Here is a 15,285-nt window from a genome sequence, read left to right as displayed (position 1 = left end):
TTAAAAAAAGGCCCAATCTCGACTGGAGCAAAAAAATGATTAAAAAATTTTATTATTAATTTTCAATCAACAAAATTATTTTAAAAAAAAATAGTCCGCAGACTCAACCGGACCCAAACAAACAGATAGATAGTTTTAATTACTTATTTATTTTGATGGGAATTATTTTAAAAACGAAGAAAATCGCCCAAGACTCGACCGGACCCAAAAAAAAAAAAATAAATTGAAAAATTTTGTTTTCATTTTCAATCAGCCAAATTAATTTCTTTTCGAAACAAGGCCCAATCTCAAACAGACTAAGAGAAACTAATTAAAAAATTTTATTTTTATTATTAATCAAATATTATTTAAAAAAGAAAATAAGCCACAGACTTAACCGGACTTAAACAAACGGATAGAAAATTTTTATTACTTACTTAATTTGCTGGAAATTATCTTTAAAAACGAAAAAAATGCCCAAGACTCCATCAGACCGAAAGGGAGATGAATAAAAAAATTTTACTATTCATTTTTAATCATCATAATTAACTTTTTTATAATAAAAGGCTCAATTTAGACCGGACCCAGAAAAAATGATCCAAAAATTTTATTTTTATTGTTGATCATCAAAACTAATTAAAAAAACAAATGAGGCCCTAGACTCAACTGGACCCAAACAAACGGATAAATAATTTTTATTACTTATTTATTTTGCAGGAAATTATTTTTGAAAACGATAAAAATGCCCTAGACTCGACCAGACCCGAAATAAAATAAATTGAAAATCTTTGTTTTTCTATTTTTAATCAGCAAAATTATTTTCCTTTGAAAAAGGGCCTGATCTCGACTGGAGCAAGAAAAAATAATTGAAAAGTTTTATAATGAATTTTTAATCAACAAAATTTTTTAAAAAAGAAAATAGGCCCCAGACTTAACTGGACCCAAACAAACGGAAAGAAAACTTTTATTCCTGTTTTTTTGTTGGGAATTATTTTTCGAAACAAAAAAATTGCCCAAGACTCGACCGGACCCGAAAAAGATAAATCGAAAAATTTTATTTCTAAATATTAATTAACTAAATTATTAAGAAAAAAAAATAGACCCAAGACGCAGCAGGACCCAAATAAACGGATAGAAATTTTTTATTACTTGATCACCAAGATTAATTTTCCTTGAAAAGAAAGGCCCAATCTCAAATAGACTTCGAATAACTGATTGAAAAATTTTATTATCAATTATTAATTAACAACATTATTCTTAAAAAAATTAATAGGCCCCAGACTCAATCGGACCCAAACAAACGGATCGAAAACTTTTATTTCCCATTCATTTTGCTAGGAATTATTTTTAAAAACGAAAAAATGCCCAAGACTCGACCAGAGCCAAGAATAGAAGAATGCAAAAAAATTTATTTTCTCTTTTCAATAACAAACAAAAATTTATTGAACAAAAATCAGCCTAATCTTGACAAGACGATAAAAAACTGATTGAAAAAATTTATTATCAATTATTAATTGACAAAATTATTTCAAAAAAGAAAATAGGCCCCAGACTCAACCGGACCAAAACGAACAGATAGAAAATTTTTATTACTTATTTCTTATGCTCGGAATAATTTTTGAAAACAGAAGGAATTGCCCAAGACTCAACCGGACCCAACCAAACGGATGGAAAACTTTCATTTCTCATTTATTTTGCTGGGAATTATTCTGTAAAATAATTTTTCAATTAATCGTCAGGTAAAATGTCAAAAATAAATTAAAACAAACATTGAACTCAAGTCCCAATAATTTTGATATTTTAATTAAAATTATTTTTTAATTAATTGACAGGTAAAATGTCAAATAAGGAATTGAAAAAAAAATCGCTCTCGAGTCCTGATAATTTTGATATTTTTATTAAAATTATTTATCAGTTAATTAACAGGTAAAATGTCAACAAATAAATTAAAAAAAAATTGAACTCAAGTCCGAATAATTTTGATATTTTAATTGAAATTATTTATCAGTTAATTGACAGGTAAAATGTAAAAAATATACTAAAAAAAAATCGCTCTCGAGTCCTGATAATTTTGATATTATTATTAAAATTATTAATCACTTAATCAACAAGCGAAATGTCAAATGATAAATTAAAAAAAAATTGAACTCAAGTCCGAATAATTTTGATATTTTTAATAGAATTATCTATCAGTGAATTAACAGGTAGAATGTCAAATTATAAATTAAGAAAAAAATTGAACTCAAGTCCGAATAATTTTGATATTTTTATTAGAATTATCTATCAGTGAATTAACAGGTAGAGTGTCAAATTATAAATTAAGAAAAAAATTTGAACTCAAGTCCGAATAATTTTGATATTTTTATTAGAATTATCTATCGGTGAATTAACAGGTAGAATGTCAAATTATAAATTAAGAAAAAATTGAACTCAAGTCCATTGTTTGTCCGGTTGATTCTGGGCCCTATTTTTTTTTCAAAATAATTTTCTCGATTAATAATAAAAATAAAATTTTTCAATCAGTTTCTTCTAGTCCGGTTGAGATTGGGCCTTTTTTGAAGAAACATGATTTTGGTGATTGAAAATAAGGTAAAAATTCTTTTAATTATTTTTTTGGGTCCGATCGAGTCTTGGGAATTTTCTTCGTTTTTAAAAATAATTTCCACCAAATTAAGTAAGTAATAAAAATTTTTATCCGTTTGTTTGGGTCCGGTTGAGACTTGGGCCCATTTATTTTTTTATAATAATTTTGTTGATTGAAAATTAATAATAAAATTTTTCAATCATTTTTCTTGCTCCAGTCGAGATTGGGCTCTTTTTTAAAGAAAAATAATTTTGCTGATTAAAAATAAAAAATAAAATTTTTCATCCATCTCTTTTTGGATTCCAGTTGAATCTTAGCCTTTTTTTTTTTTTATTTGAAAATAATCCCCAGCAAAATAAATGAGAATTAAAAATTTACTCTCCGTTTCTGTGGGTCTGGTTAAATCTTGGGCCTTTTTATTTTTTTATTAAATTTTTTCGAATAAAAATAAAAATTAAAATTTTTCCTCTGTCTTAGAGTACCCGGTTAGCTTTAATTCAGCGTTACAACGCCTCCAATAATGCTGCGATACACGGACACACACTCATACATTAAGCCGTCCGCTTGCGACCTCATACATCCACTCATTCACACTTACGTACTCGGCTCATAGCGTCACAATCCCCTCTCATGCTCGGCTTTGTGTGAGCGAGTAAGCTGCTATTGCAGCATCTCACTCTCGCGTCTCCTCTACTTCCCCGCTCATTTTCATTTCTCGAATAGCGCGCTTCTGATTGGCTATCGTTTTTAATTCATAACTCAAATTCTATGGCCCAAAAAAATTTTTGGCTCAGGAACTTTCGATTCAGTATTTTTTTCTCTATCGACCCCAACAATTACTCCCGCCACTTCAGAGACACCCTGTATATTACCAATTATCTATTGTCTATTATATAAATGTATTTAATTAATTTGATCATGTTTTTATAAAAATATTGTTTCTTTTATATACGCTGTCAATTTTAAATTGTATTTCGCTAAAATTTTGAGATTCCAATTAAATATTACTTTTTAACGTTATTCTTGTGTTGTTATATTTTCTACCCTCTTTTAATTAATATAACTTTAATTAATATAATCAAAGTTATTATCGAATTATTTTAATTCAAGTAATATATAATTATTTAAGTCAGACACATATTCGCGAAAGATTGACTTACTTTACTTTTACTAATAAAATTTCATTTTAAAAGTTTAATTTTATAACAATTATTATTAGTTGTTAAATCGAGTAATTATCAAGAAATTCAAATATAATTAATTTGATTTAATCAGACGGTAAATATTTACTTATAATTTATATTTTTTGGAAAAAAATAGTAATAATAAAAGGATGCATTAATAATTTTTTATTTAATTTAAGGGTAAAAAATATAAAATATTTCGAGTTGCCTAAAAATGATTGTTTTGTTAAACTTGCCGTGGCTACTTGTGTGTTAGAGTAATTAACACACTTTTGACCAGCCGATTGGATTTAGACAACGCGTCAATTACTCTCTCACTGGCCTTGATAGTGTCGTTAATAGTGGGGCTGATAAAGAATTTAAAAGGAATTACCGATATCTCAGTCTTTTTGATTAGTCTCAAGTTTCATCGCTAGCTCGTGTTTCCACGTCTTTTTAAAAAAATTTTACTCCAAAATCTGGTATGATATATTTAATTAAAAAATTAAAAAATTAAAAAATTATAAAATTATTAAAAAAAAATTTATTGTAGTTAGACCTTCGGGCTCAAAAATTAATGAACTTCCCTTATTAAACAAAATGATTAAAAATGATTTCACAATGTTGAATGCCCCTTAAGAGATATGATTTGAAATGATTGACATGATTTGACAGGATTAAAAATAATTAGAAAAATAATCATTTTTAATCATATCAAATCATTTTGTTTAATCAGGGTTAATTATATTAAGTGTAGTGAGGAAAAAATCATACAAAGGTTTTTTGATTATTTAAAAATTTTATTGAAAATTTTTTTTTTGAACCAATAATAAAATAAAATAAAATAAAATCTGTAATTTAATCTAAAGGAGTTTTTTTTTTTTTTAATGAATAGAAAAATATTTAAAAAAATTTTTTTTCTTTGTATTTCACTTGATAATTTTTTAATTTTATTTGAAGAATTTTAAAAATTAATTGTAAAAATAAAATTTTTAACTTATTTAGTGTTTAAGATCGGTATATAACTGCCCCAATAAATAATTCGAAATTATAAACTAATTTATTATTATTTTTTATCAGATTAATTTCGAAAGGAATATCATCAATCATAATCGGAAAAAATGTCAAAAATAATTTTGGCTATTTCTTTAGTCGTTCTGTGTGGGCTCGTTTTTGTCACTGAGGGAATTAAATTAGGAATTGATCTAGGACTTGATCTAGGACTTGGTCTAAACTCTACTCTAGGAATTACTCTAGGAGGGCCTGGTGATCCAGTAATAATATTATTATTATTATTGTCATTATTAGTCGATAAAAAAGATAAAATAAATTAATTTTTCTCTGATTTTGCAGTGCCAAGATGATGATGATTGTGATCAAGAAGAAAATCAATTATTCTGCGGATTCTCTGATGATGGTGATGGAAATTTCGGTGGAATGATATGCCTAAGGGTTGACCCATAAACTCCAAATGATTCATCATGAGATAATTTGTATTTTTATCTTGTTTATTTTACCGTTAAAAACATTTTTTTTTAATTTGTAAACTAGTTATCAAATAACTAGTTATCAGATAACAATTGCTAGTATGTTTCAATTTATATAACTTAATCAATAAAGTCAATCATTTTTTTCCATTTAATTATTTAATTATACTTAAAAATATGTCGTTAAAAATCCATTAGTATGGCTATTAGTTAAGTAGTGGTATGTGAACCTTGTTTGTTTTAATGTTTTAAAAAAAAATTATCAGAGACTTTAATAAAAATATGTATTATTATTATTATTATTATTATTATTATTATTATTATTATTATTATTATTATTATAAAAATCTAACTATTGTAGTCGTGTCTTGACGAAGTTTAAAAAAATTAAACCATTCACCCATTCATATAAATTTTAAAATCTTATATACTCAACATGCGTTATTATATACTGATAAAGAGCAAGGTTAAATTCTTTTTTTTTTTTTTTGACCACTTAAACTTGGTGTAATTATACTACTGAACTTGAGTAAATAATTGTATCGTAAAGCTCTTTTAAATTTATTGTAATATTACGAATTTTTAGAGTTCGTTAAAGGAAACTATTTTATTACAATTTTTGACTGTATGTAGATTTAATATTTTAAATTAATTGATAATTCTATAACGAATAAAATAAAATAAATAATTGATATTTAGCACGGTAGGAAAAAAAAGTATTTTCAATTCGATTTTTTTTTGCTAATTTTTCAGCCAGATTTTATTATTATTAATAGATAATAGCTTAATTTAAGGCGAATTAAACTAATCAAAGTTAGTTATTACAAATTAAAGACAATATTTTTTAGGGTAAAATCAATAAAACCAAAACACTAATTATCATGAATCATGATAAATTAGATGGGTTTATTATTAGACCTCATCCACTACGAATGTCGACAAGTTGACACGTTTTTATAATGGATTCTCCATCACCACCCACGGTGAATGCGCAATATAGATCAATAAGCGCTTGTGAACAATTTGAATCGTCCGTGCACTGCAAAATCAGAGAACAATAAATTAATTTGATCGTTTTTATCGATTATTAATAATAATAATAATATTACTTCTTCACCAATACCCAACAACCCATTTTGTCCCTCAGTGAAAAAAACGAGCCCACACTGAACAATTAAAAAAATAGCCAAAATTATTTTTGACATTTTTCCGATTATGATTAATTCCTTTGAAAATTGATTCAACAAAAAATAATAAAATAATTAAAGTTTCATTAAAAGATTTTTTAAAATAAAAAATACTCACGTACTTTGTTGTTGGTAAATTGTTGTATGCTTATTTTAAATTTCTAACGATTTCTCGGGAAGCTTATATAGCGAAATTTTTTTCGAAAACTCAAATATTTCATGATTGTCGATTTTTTGGATTCGTCAAAAAAAAATAAAAATTATATCGTACTCACGATAAGCGTCAACATATAAAATTTGTTTTTTTCTCGTTAAAATTCTACCGTTAGTCATGCAAATTATCAACAATAAAAAAATATCTTACTTAAGTTTTATTTTTTTTTTTTTTTCCAGTGAGTCATAGCAAACTATTTTATTTTATTTTTTTTTTTTAATTTAATTAAAATTAATCAAATGTATGGTAGTCCAGATACAGAGTAAAATAGTTCAAAAAAGAGTTTTAGCTTTAGATATTTCATTTACGAAAAAAAGTCCGATTTCCGATTACCGATTTTTTATTAGAAAAAAATTTATGAGGTTTAAAAACCTTAGAAAAAAACTATGGGTTTTTTTAAATTGGCGAAAAGATGTTTAAATAAAAAAAATTTATAGTGGATCTTGAAGCTGAAACTATGAGGATTTCAAAAATATCCTTTAATTACTTTAATCTTATAAAAAATTTTCCAACTATTTTTTTTTTCGCTAGAATTTTGAGTTTTTAGCTTTAAAAATTTTTATCAAATGACTTGTTGATTTTATAAAAAAAATTATTAAAATTAATTGGATGCTAAAGTTTAATTACAGATAAAGTTTTGGATTGTAAAACACAACTTCCCTGATAGCCATGTTGTTTAAAAGTTAACGTTAAAATGTAGTCTAACTTATGGACAATCTAGAGCCGCAAATTAACTTCAAGTTCACTCAATATTTTGGATTGCAAGCCTTGACGCAAACTTGTGGATAACTTTGAGACAACACTTGTTAACATCACAGATTTTAGGAATTCGCCTGCTTTACCTATCGGTCAGTAACTTGCCGGTAGTAGTTTGAAAGAATTAGTCGGTAAAGCAAACAAAGCATAAAAATTTCTGTTACCAGATGGCGCTGAGTACAATTTCGAACCGTAGATGAAAAATAGAAAATCATTAATATTTTGAAAGAAATTGTAATAAAATGTTTTTTTATTGCATACAAATTAAAAGATTACAGTTTTTTTTTTTAATTTAAAAACATATTAAAAATTATTTAAATAATACAGAGCAAAATATTATAATAAGAAATTAGTAACTATTAACTTTAAATGTCTTTTTAAAATACTGTTTTCCATTTAAAATAAATTAAAAACTTAGTGTTAATTTTCCACAACCAACATTTCACAATTTTTTTGATTGCCATTTTCGTCACGGTCGTCATCGTCTTCTTCCAATAACTCTTCATCATCTCTTAGAGTCCACGCTCCCAGGAAATGTTCCTCTTCATTTGCTTTATTTTTCTTTGGTTTCGAGTTCTCGTCACGACGACTGTTTTTCTGAGCCAGGACTCTAGAATTAGCAGCATTCAACGCTGCAGCAACAGCTCTTTTGAAGGCCACAAATGTCATATCCGGGTACATTCCTCGCAAAGCAGCTAAAAAGAAATAAATCAAGATTTTCATCTTTTGAAGTAATCACTAATTAGGAACAAACAGGAAATATAAACAGTTATTTACAACACAAATCATGAGCAATACGATGTTTTGCCAAAAGTAGTTTGTTCGTCTTCTGCCCCTTCTTTCCCATCCAAATAATTTGAGTCAATAAGTCATCTGTCATTAAACGATTTTTTTGCAGAATATCTCTGGTGTTATCTTTCAGGTTAGTGTGCATATTATAAAATGATAAGTATTTTTCTATAATTCAAAAGAAACTTAATCAGTATTTAACTCAGGTTTGAAAAGTAAATTACTAAAAATATTTCATTTGCTATTAACCATTTCAGTAACTTGTGCATCTGAAGATTCATTATATTTCAAAATATCTGCTTGAGTTTTGAACGGAAGATAATTTGGTCGATGAAATGAGTCGTCGTTAGAACTTTGGCAAACTTTAACTGCAGCTTCTAACGTACTATGAATAAAAGAAAATCTAAACGGTTAAATTATAATTATAATTAGGGTAACGTGGGTAACTACAACTAATTACAATGAAGACATGCTAAAGGAACTGATTAATACAAAAAGTGAGGGAACAGGAAAGTTATTTAATGACGATGATGTTGAAGATTACGCGTTATTCAAACTAACTACAAGCATAAAAACAAAAGAAAATTCGTCGCGAGAAAAACTGTGCAAGTTAGGTGGTTGAGAAGTGATAGTCATTTAAGTGAAAGCATTTTCTGTGAATATAGAAATGTCGTCAGAATTAATGACAGAATTGATAACTTTAATCAGTATAACCATCGATACTTTTACTGATTTGTAGTTTATTTCAACACAATACGAATAAATAGCTGCAGTTTTATATACTTACTTAAGACGTTGTGTTATCGCATCCACTTTCTGGTTTAGACATCTAAAACACCAAATAAATCAGAATGGGCATTAATTGTATGTTATAATGGTTCACAACTACATGAGGAAAGTCATAAGCTCTCGGTCAACATTTAAAACAGAAACATTTGAAGGTTAATTACGTATAATAAGCTAACGTATTTAAGACCATTAAGGTTTTTTAAACCGCTCACTTCACTTGTGTATTCATGCAACTTCATAATTTTACTTACGTCAATTTATTATCAATCATTTGGAAACCTTCTTTTAAAAGTTTCAAAATTTCAGGCCCTTCCTTCGATTGTAATACAACTGGTGTACGGCAAGATTTTACGGTAGCCGGTGGTTGAGATGGTAATCCCTGTTGCCCCTGATGCACGCGGTTTTGGTCGGAAGCTGTTGAGTGGTTTTTGGTAATCAATTGAGTCAATGGTTGAAGCGGTAGCCTTTGTTGATGTGTTTGAAGGCTTAGGTCGGGAGTTGTTGAACGAGATCTTGGAGCCACCGGAGTCAATGATCGAGGTGGTAGTCCCAATTGTTGCTGCGTAGCCAGGCTAAGTTCAGGAGTTGTTGGTCTTGATAGACCATATTGTTGCTATGGTAGAAAATACAAAATATTAGCACAGCGATAAATGTTGTATTGTCATAACCTAAATGCCATTACTCCAGTAAGACAGAAAGAAAAATTTAGCTTGTCTGCAGTGAAAACAATATTTATGGAAATAGCTTCAAAATAGTGGGCTATACACAAGATTATGTGTAAATTCAATTATTTACCTCCTTTCCTCGACAAGCGTCAATTAAATCGCAATGTAATTTAACAATCGGACTGTTGTCTGCTAATTTTCAATTCCGGATTGTAAATACTATGGAGAAATGTTTATTAATGCTTATATTGAAGAATAGTGAATTATACGAGAATCTAAACATCATAAACTGGAGCCAGTCAAAACAAACGACTAGCGATGATACTGTATATTAGGAAGATATACTAGTTAGACTTTTTTCTCTCTGATACATGCATAATAGTCAATTCTGATAGTGGCTGAAGTTATTAGCTTTTAGAATATTGAAACGTGGACATAATAATGAAACGACTTTCGCAAAAATGAAAATGAACACAAACAAAGAAAAGGTCATCTCTCAATTAGTTGAAACATGTGTTACAGTAATATACTCACCAAAAATTTTCAATTTATCGACAATAATAAAACGTCTGGTTGTTTTTCTCTAGAATGCTAGAAGCTTATTAATACTTACCTAAGTGAATATGCAATTCTTAATAATTAATTGCATATGCCACTGACGAATAATTTAACTTATTACGAAACAGCTGTAAATTTACAGATGTTACTGAAGGTTGGTGAATTTCCCCAAATTTATCCTATACAATAAAAATAGCCGCAATCCAAAAATGGGTTGTCAAATTTGTAAATGAATCGTTGCCAATGCCACTATCGGACTGATGATAACATTTTCAGCTACTGAAAAATTATAATGACAGTAAATAATGTTTTTAATTCTATACTGATTTAATCGAAAGTAGTAACATTGATGAAGAAACCAAATTTCCAAAAAAGCTTACAATCAAAACATATAGAAATAAATCAACACAAATTCTCATTCACCTAAAACAGCAGGGAAATAAAAAGATATACGTTGAAAAAATTTTCGAACTTGAAATAAAAATATTTTACAATAAACCCAAAGAAATTACATGACGACCTATCATAACCTATTATTGTGATTAATTAACAATAATAATTCCATACCTCCAATTATTAAGTTTTGTTAAATTTCATGTCATGGTAAATTGTTTTTTTTATAAAAGATGCGTATAAATGCCGCTAACATAAATTAACTTTTAAAATAGTAAATGAAAATTAGAATATTAAATATTAATCCATTCTTTAAACACACAATATTCAAACAATGACACTCATTATAATTTATTTAACAAAATATAAACCTTGATATTAACTAAAAATAAAAAAACTAACCTTTCGACTTGAGTGTGACATCGCTGAGCCTGTATTGTATTGCTATTCGCTTTTTAACACCTGTAAAATATAATTCGAAATTACAAGCAATACTATTGTTAAAAATTGCAACAGAAAAATACTTACCCAGATAATTAAACATAAAAAATTCGCTATGGAAAATCACGTACGCGTCCTTACAATAGTGTTATTACAATTACATATAATAACAAAAAACAGTCAATGTTCAATGGTGGAACCAGAGTGGGAGAATGACTATACCCGAGAAAATAAAGGGCTGCGTATGTATTAGTGTATACGTGACTACCAAATATGCGCACTCCCCAGTCGCAATATCCGCCATGTTTTTACGTCTGTGAGCAGTGTATGTGTACGTGTGCTCAGCCTCACTTATACATTCACAACATAACAACAAGTGTTTCGATTATGAGTGTCAATTGAAAATTCTCAAAATTTAAATAAATGATATAAAGTAACTTAAAAAAATTTTTGAACGCGTGTTTTACAAGATTCTTGATACTTATAATAGAAGAAACTTTTACAAAGAAATGTAACGTAAGTTCACAAGTATAACCTATATTTAACAATTGAACAAAAATTTAATTTTTTAATAATTAAGTATAAAATTCAAGTAAAAGCTTTTTGAATTTCTGAAAGAAATAAAAATTCAATAAATTATCTTATCAAAGTTACTTTTATTGATAGTACTATGTACTCCATTAGTTACAGTTAACTGTTAGATGATTCTGTTGATGCGCTTTATTTCATTACAATACTACTTCAAATTTTTATCCAATATTTAGCAGTTATGTTTTCGATCAGTTTACTTGTGGATTTATTATTTAGTAGTAAATGCATTTCGTGCATTTGGTAAAACAGATACATTGGATTGAAGTATAAACTGAGTTATAATATTTTATATTTCAGGAGTAACAATCTAAGGATAACGGAGTGTCAGAACGTTTTAGCCTTATTTCTTAGCCAGTGTTTTCTAAGCTTAATACTATTATGAAAGTATTGGTCATTGAAGAAAATATCTTAAATCAAGTCCGACACTTAATTGTAAGTATAATATTCTTATTTGTTTTGAGAAGAAAAAAATTTAATAATCTGCAATCGATTTTTTTTGCTTTCTAGGTCAAAACTTTCTTGAAAATATCAACGATGGATCCTAATAAATTTCATCCCGATTGCCGTCCAGGCTCGCGGAAACCCTGGGACTTACTTTCAGACAACCACAAAAGAAAAATTAAGAAACAATATTATGATTCGTTCGATGCTTCCTTGAATTGTAATGAACGTTGCTCTACGAAGAGTAATGTAGTTTTTCCCATTATTAATAACAGTTCATCGTGTAAATTGCTGGTGTTGACTAAAAATGGAAGTGAAAGCCGGATAGGAGAAGAAAACTCATCTATTATCCAGGAAGAAAATGTAACTGAGAAGCCGATTGAAGAAAGAAGCTTATCTGAAATGCAAGACACAAGTAATGACACTTTCGCAAAAGATGATAGACAATCATCATTACATTTATTGGGATTGCCAAGCAATCTCAGTGATAAAGTTAGCAGAAATAAAAATATTAATATGCAAGGATTATTTACGTGTACTGCCCCTGACGAAAGTTGTTCAACATTAGATACGAATAACATCGTAGAGCAAGAGCCTAAAAACATTGAATCAATTGCACAAACATTAAAAGCGCATCTGGCCAAATGTTTTGTTGAAAACAAGCTGAATCAAGTGCAAAGTAATGCCGTATTAAAAGTTGTAAGACTTCACCCACAACTACGGTTCTTGCCTCAAGATTGTCGGTCTCTATTGAAAACTCCGCGCGATAAAATTACAGTAAAAGAAGTCGCTCCGGGAGAATATTTACATTTAGGCTTAGAAAAATGCTACAATCGATTTTAAATCGTGTACGATTAAAATCTATACCTGACAAATTATTGATTGACTTCAGTACAGATGGTGCAGAATTAAATAAAGAAATTACTTTATGGCCTATTCAATTTCGTGTAGTAAATTTGGAGGAATATGATAAGCCTGAGCTTCTTGGTATTTATAAAGGTGACAAAAAGCCACAGTCTTTTACTGATTTCTTTGCGGATTTTGTTGGAGAAGTGAAGAATATTATGATGAATGAAGGCATAGAATATAAACAAAAAAAAATTCCTATTGAACTTAGATGTTTTATTGCTGATGCTCCGACTTGGGCTTCAGTACTTAATCATCGTGGTCATACGGCAAAAACTCCCTGCTCTAAGTGCCATGTCGAAGGATCTCAACACGGTGGATCTAATCGGTTTCCTGGTATCAATTATGAGCCCAGAACTGATGCTGATTATAGAGCGTTGAAAGATGTAGATCATCATGAAGGAAAGTCGGCTCTGCATGATCTACCAATAGATCTGGTGCATCAAGTATCTTTTGACTATATGCACTTAGTGTGTTTAGGCATAATGAAGAAAACTATTGGATCGCTAGTGTTCGGGAAGTGTAAACTCAAGAAACTACCAAGCTTTAAAGTGAAGCTGCTGTCAAATCGATTAATAACTCTTCAACTTCATTGTCCACGAGAATTTGCTCGAATACCTCGAGAGTTGGATAAATTGGTTAATTTTAAAGCTACAGAGTTTCGTCAACTGCTTTTATATACTTTTATAGTTGTGTTTCGCGGAATAATTACTGTTGAACAGTATGATCACTTCCTGTTGCTCCACTCTTCTATGCGGGTTTTATTAAATAGTTCATCTTCTCCAGAAAATGTGGACTTCGCTGAAGAGTCACTGAAAAGTTATGTGATTAAGGCTGAAGATATTCACGGCTTGCAGTTCTTGACTTATAACGCTCATGGTATTTTACATCTGCCTGCGGACTATAGATTATACGGATCCTTGGATTCTGTTTCTGCATTTTCATATGAAAATAAAATGCCCGTTTATCGTGGTTTTGTAAGAAAATCAGATAAACCGCTTCAACAAATCTATAAAAGAGTTCATGAGGAAGTACAATTTTCTGTCGTGACAGAAAATGATACCAAAATTTTTAAAGCTTCTGGCATTCATAATTGTGGTCCGATTCCTACCGTATTTGAAAATTTATCAACTCAGTATGAAAATGTGCAAACTCCAACTTTCTTCTTCTCTATTCAGAATAATGATAACACAGTAATTACCCAACAAGGTAGAATTGGTATTATAAAGAACATCATTATTTACAATAGTAATTACTATTTTGCTTTACATGTTTTTGAAAAGTTACAATCGTTTTACACAATTTCAAATCAGCCATCTACTAAATTTGGGGTTTATCTGTGTACTTCACTCAATGATACTCAAGCTGTCATTATTGCATATAGTGAAATACAAAGCAAATGTTATAGAGTTCCATTATGGGTAAACAAACAATTTTTAGATCATACTGTTAATGATGAACAGTTGAATAATGCATACGTTACTGTTACTTTATCCTGAACTATTCTAAATTGATATATAGAGTTGATCTCATAATTCTGGATATAGTCATTTATAAAATATTGTCTCTCAATGTTATAATATTTGTATTTTAATAATTAGAGATAAATATAATATATAATAAAGAAGTATAGTACTATTTTTATAATTTATTAAATGTATAATTGTAATTACAGTTATTACAGTAAAATAAAAATAAATGATGAACTGAAAAATTTATTATTTTTAGGTTCTCGAATGTACAAAAATGTATTGATGATAAATTAATTTTAATAATAAATATTTAAAGCTACAAAATAAACATGATTTTTCAATTTTCTTTAACCTAAAAATATTTCAGAAATAAAATTTTTACATGCTATTCATTACGCTTTCCAGTTTTTTTAAACCTTGCGATTTTTCTTCATTATTTCTTTATATGTACTAGCCAATTAATTTTGGTAAGCTTAAAAGAAAATAGAGTTTTTTAACTTTCTAACGTAACTTAAAGTTAAATTTAAACTCAGGATATCTACAATTTTAAACAAAAAATATTTTCTTTAAATCTTACAGTCAAAGTTTTTACAATTTTCTAATAATAAATCATTTCAACTTTTCAATAACATTTTGAATGCAAAAACTTTGTTAAAATTTGGATTTAAATTGCGGCCGTAGATTTACGTTAAGTTACTATACATTTTCAACGCATATTGTATATACTTTTTACAATACAATACTTGGCGTGAAGTTGGTATTAACTTGACTAAAATCACTACAGGGTGTCTCTGAAGTGGCGGGAGTAATTGTTGGGGTCGATAGAGAAAAAAATACTGAATCGAAAGTTCCTGAGCCAAAAATTTTTTT

The 15,285-nt window shown here is 28.3% G+C and overlaps 3 protein-coding genes across 4 annotated transcripts; 1 reads left to right on the top strand and 2 right to left on the bottom strand.

The window, feature by feature from the left end:
• Positions 1 to 6,209: 6,209 nt before the first annotated feature.
• Positions 6,210 to 8,327, bottom strand: LOC141532030 (uncharacterized). Its single transcript, XM_074250186.1, has 4 exons — positions 8,148 to 8,327; positions 6,523 to 8,065; positions 6,323 to 6,439; positions 6,210 to 6,252 (listed from the first exon to the last, which is right to left on the bottom strand). Exons 1-2 carry the CDS (start codon positions 8,302 to 8,304, stop codon positions 7,791 to 7,793), a joined length of 432 nt encoding a protein of 143 aa, XP_074106287.1. The 5' UTR covers positions 8,305 to 8,327; the 3' UTR covers positions 6,210 to 6,252; positions 6,323 to 6,439; positions 6,523 to 7,790.
• Positions 8,328 to 8,378: 51 nt separating this feature from the next.
• On the bottom strand, positions 8,379 to 11,230 carry LOC141532029 (uncharacterized). Of its 2 annotated transcripts, none has more exons than XM_074250183.1 (5): positions 11,093 to 11,230; positions 10,967 to 11,026; positions 9,200 to 9,561; positions 8,947 to 8,988; positions 8,379 to 8,562 (listed from the first exon to the last, which is right to left on the bottom strand). In XM_074250183.1, exons 2-5 carry the CDS (start codon positions 10,985 to 10,987, stop codon positions 8,394 to 8,396), a joined length of 594 nt encoding a protein of 197 aa, XP_074106284.1. In that variant the 5' UTR covers positions 10,988 to 11,026; positions 11,093 to 11,230; the 3' UTR covers positions 8,379 to 8,393. The 2 variants fall into 2 exon arrangements, with proteins under 2 accessions (XP_074106284.1, XP_074106285.1); XM_074250184.1 differs by having other exon boundaries at positions 8,379 to 8,544.
• Positions 11,231 to 11,387: 157 nt separating this feature from the next.
• LOC141532028 (uncharacterized) lies at positions 11,388 to 14,705 on the top strand. Its single transcript, XM_074250182.1, has 3 exons — positions 11,388 to 11,521; positions 11,894 to 12,028; positions 12,104 to 14,705. The coding sequence occupies exon 3, from the start codon at positions 12,862 to 12,864 to the stop codon at positions 14,440 to 14,442; it is 1,581 nt and encodes a 526-aa protein (XP_074106283.1). The 5' UTR covers positions 11,388 to 11,521; positions 11,894 to 12,028; positions 12,104 to 12,861; the 3' UTR covers positions 14,443 to 14,705.
• Positions 14,706 to 15,285: the final 580 nt, after the last annotated feature.

Source organism: Cotesia typhae, unplaced genomic scaffold (assembly GCF_013202065.1).
Source record: "Cotesia typhae breed Kobodo isofemale line unplaced genomic scaffold, CoteBio_Ctyphae contig_55, whole genome shotgun sequence".
In the NCBI taxonomy this organism is placed as follows: Eukaryota; Metazoa; Arthropoda; class Insecta; order Hymenoptera; family Braconidae; genus Cotesia; species Cotesia typhae.
The sequence above is the reverse complement of the archived record's forward strand: the minus strand, read 5'-3'. Positions and strand labels throughout refer to the sequence as shown.

Excerpts from the sequence above, each read along its gene's own strand:
- LOC141532028 (XM_074250182.1), top strand. The coding sequence starts at position 12,862 with ATGCTACAATCGATTTTAAATCGTGTACGATTAAAATCTATACCTGAC.
- LOC141532029 (XM_074250183.1), bottom strand. The coding sequence starts at position 10,987 with ATGTCACACTCAAGTCGAAAG. Across the intron at positions 9,562-10,966 it reads TGTCACACTCAAGTCGAAAG|CAACAATATGGTCTATCAAG; the intron begins GTTAGTTTTTTT and ends TTTCTACCATAG. Across the intron at positions 8,989-9,199 it reads ATGATTGATAATAAATTGAC|ATGTCTAAACCAGAAAGTGG; the intron begins GTAAGTAAAATT and ends TTGGTGTTTTAG.
- LOC141532030 (XM_074250186.1), bottom strand. The coding sequence starts at position 8,304 with ATGCACACTAACCTGAAAGATAACACCAGAGATATTCTGCAAAAAAAT. Across the intron at positions 8,066-8,147 it reads TATTGCTCATGATTTGTGTT|CTGCTTTGCGAGGAATGTAC; the intron begins GTAAATAACTGT and ends ATTTCTTTTTAG.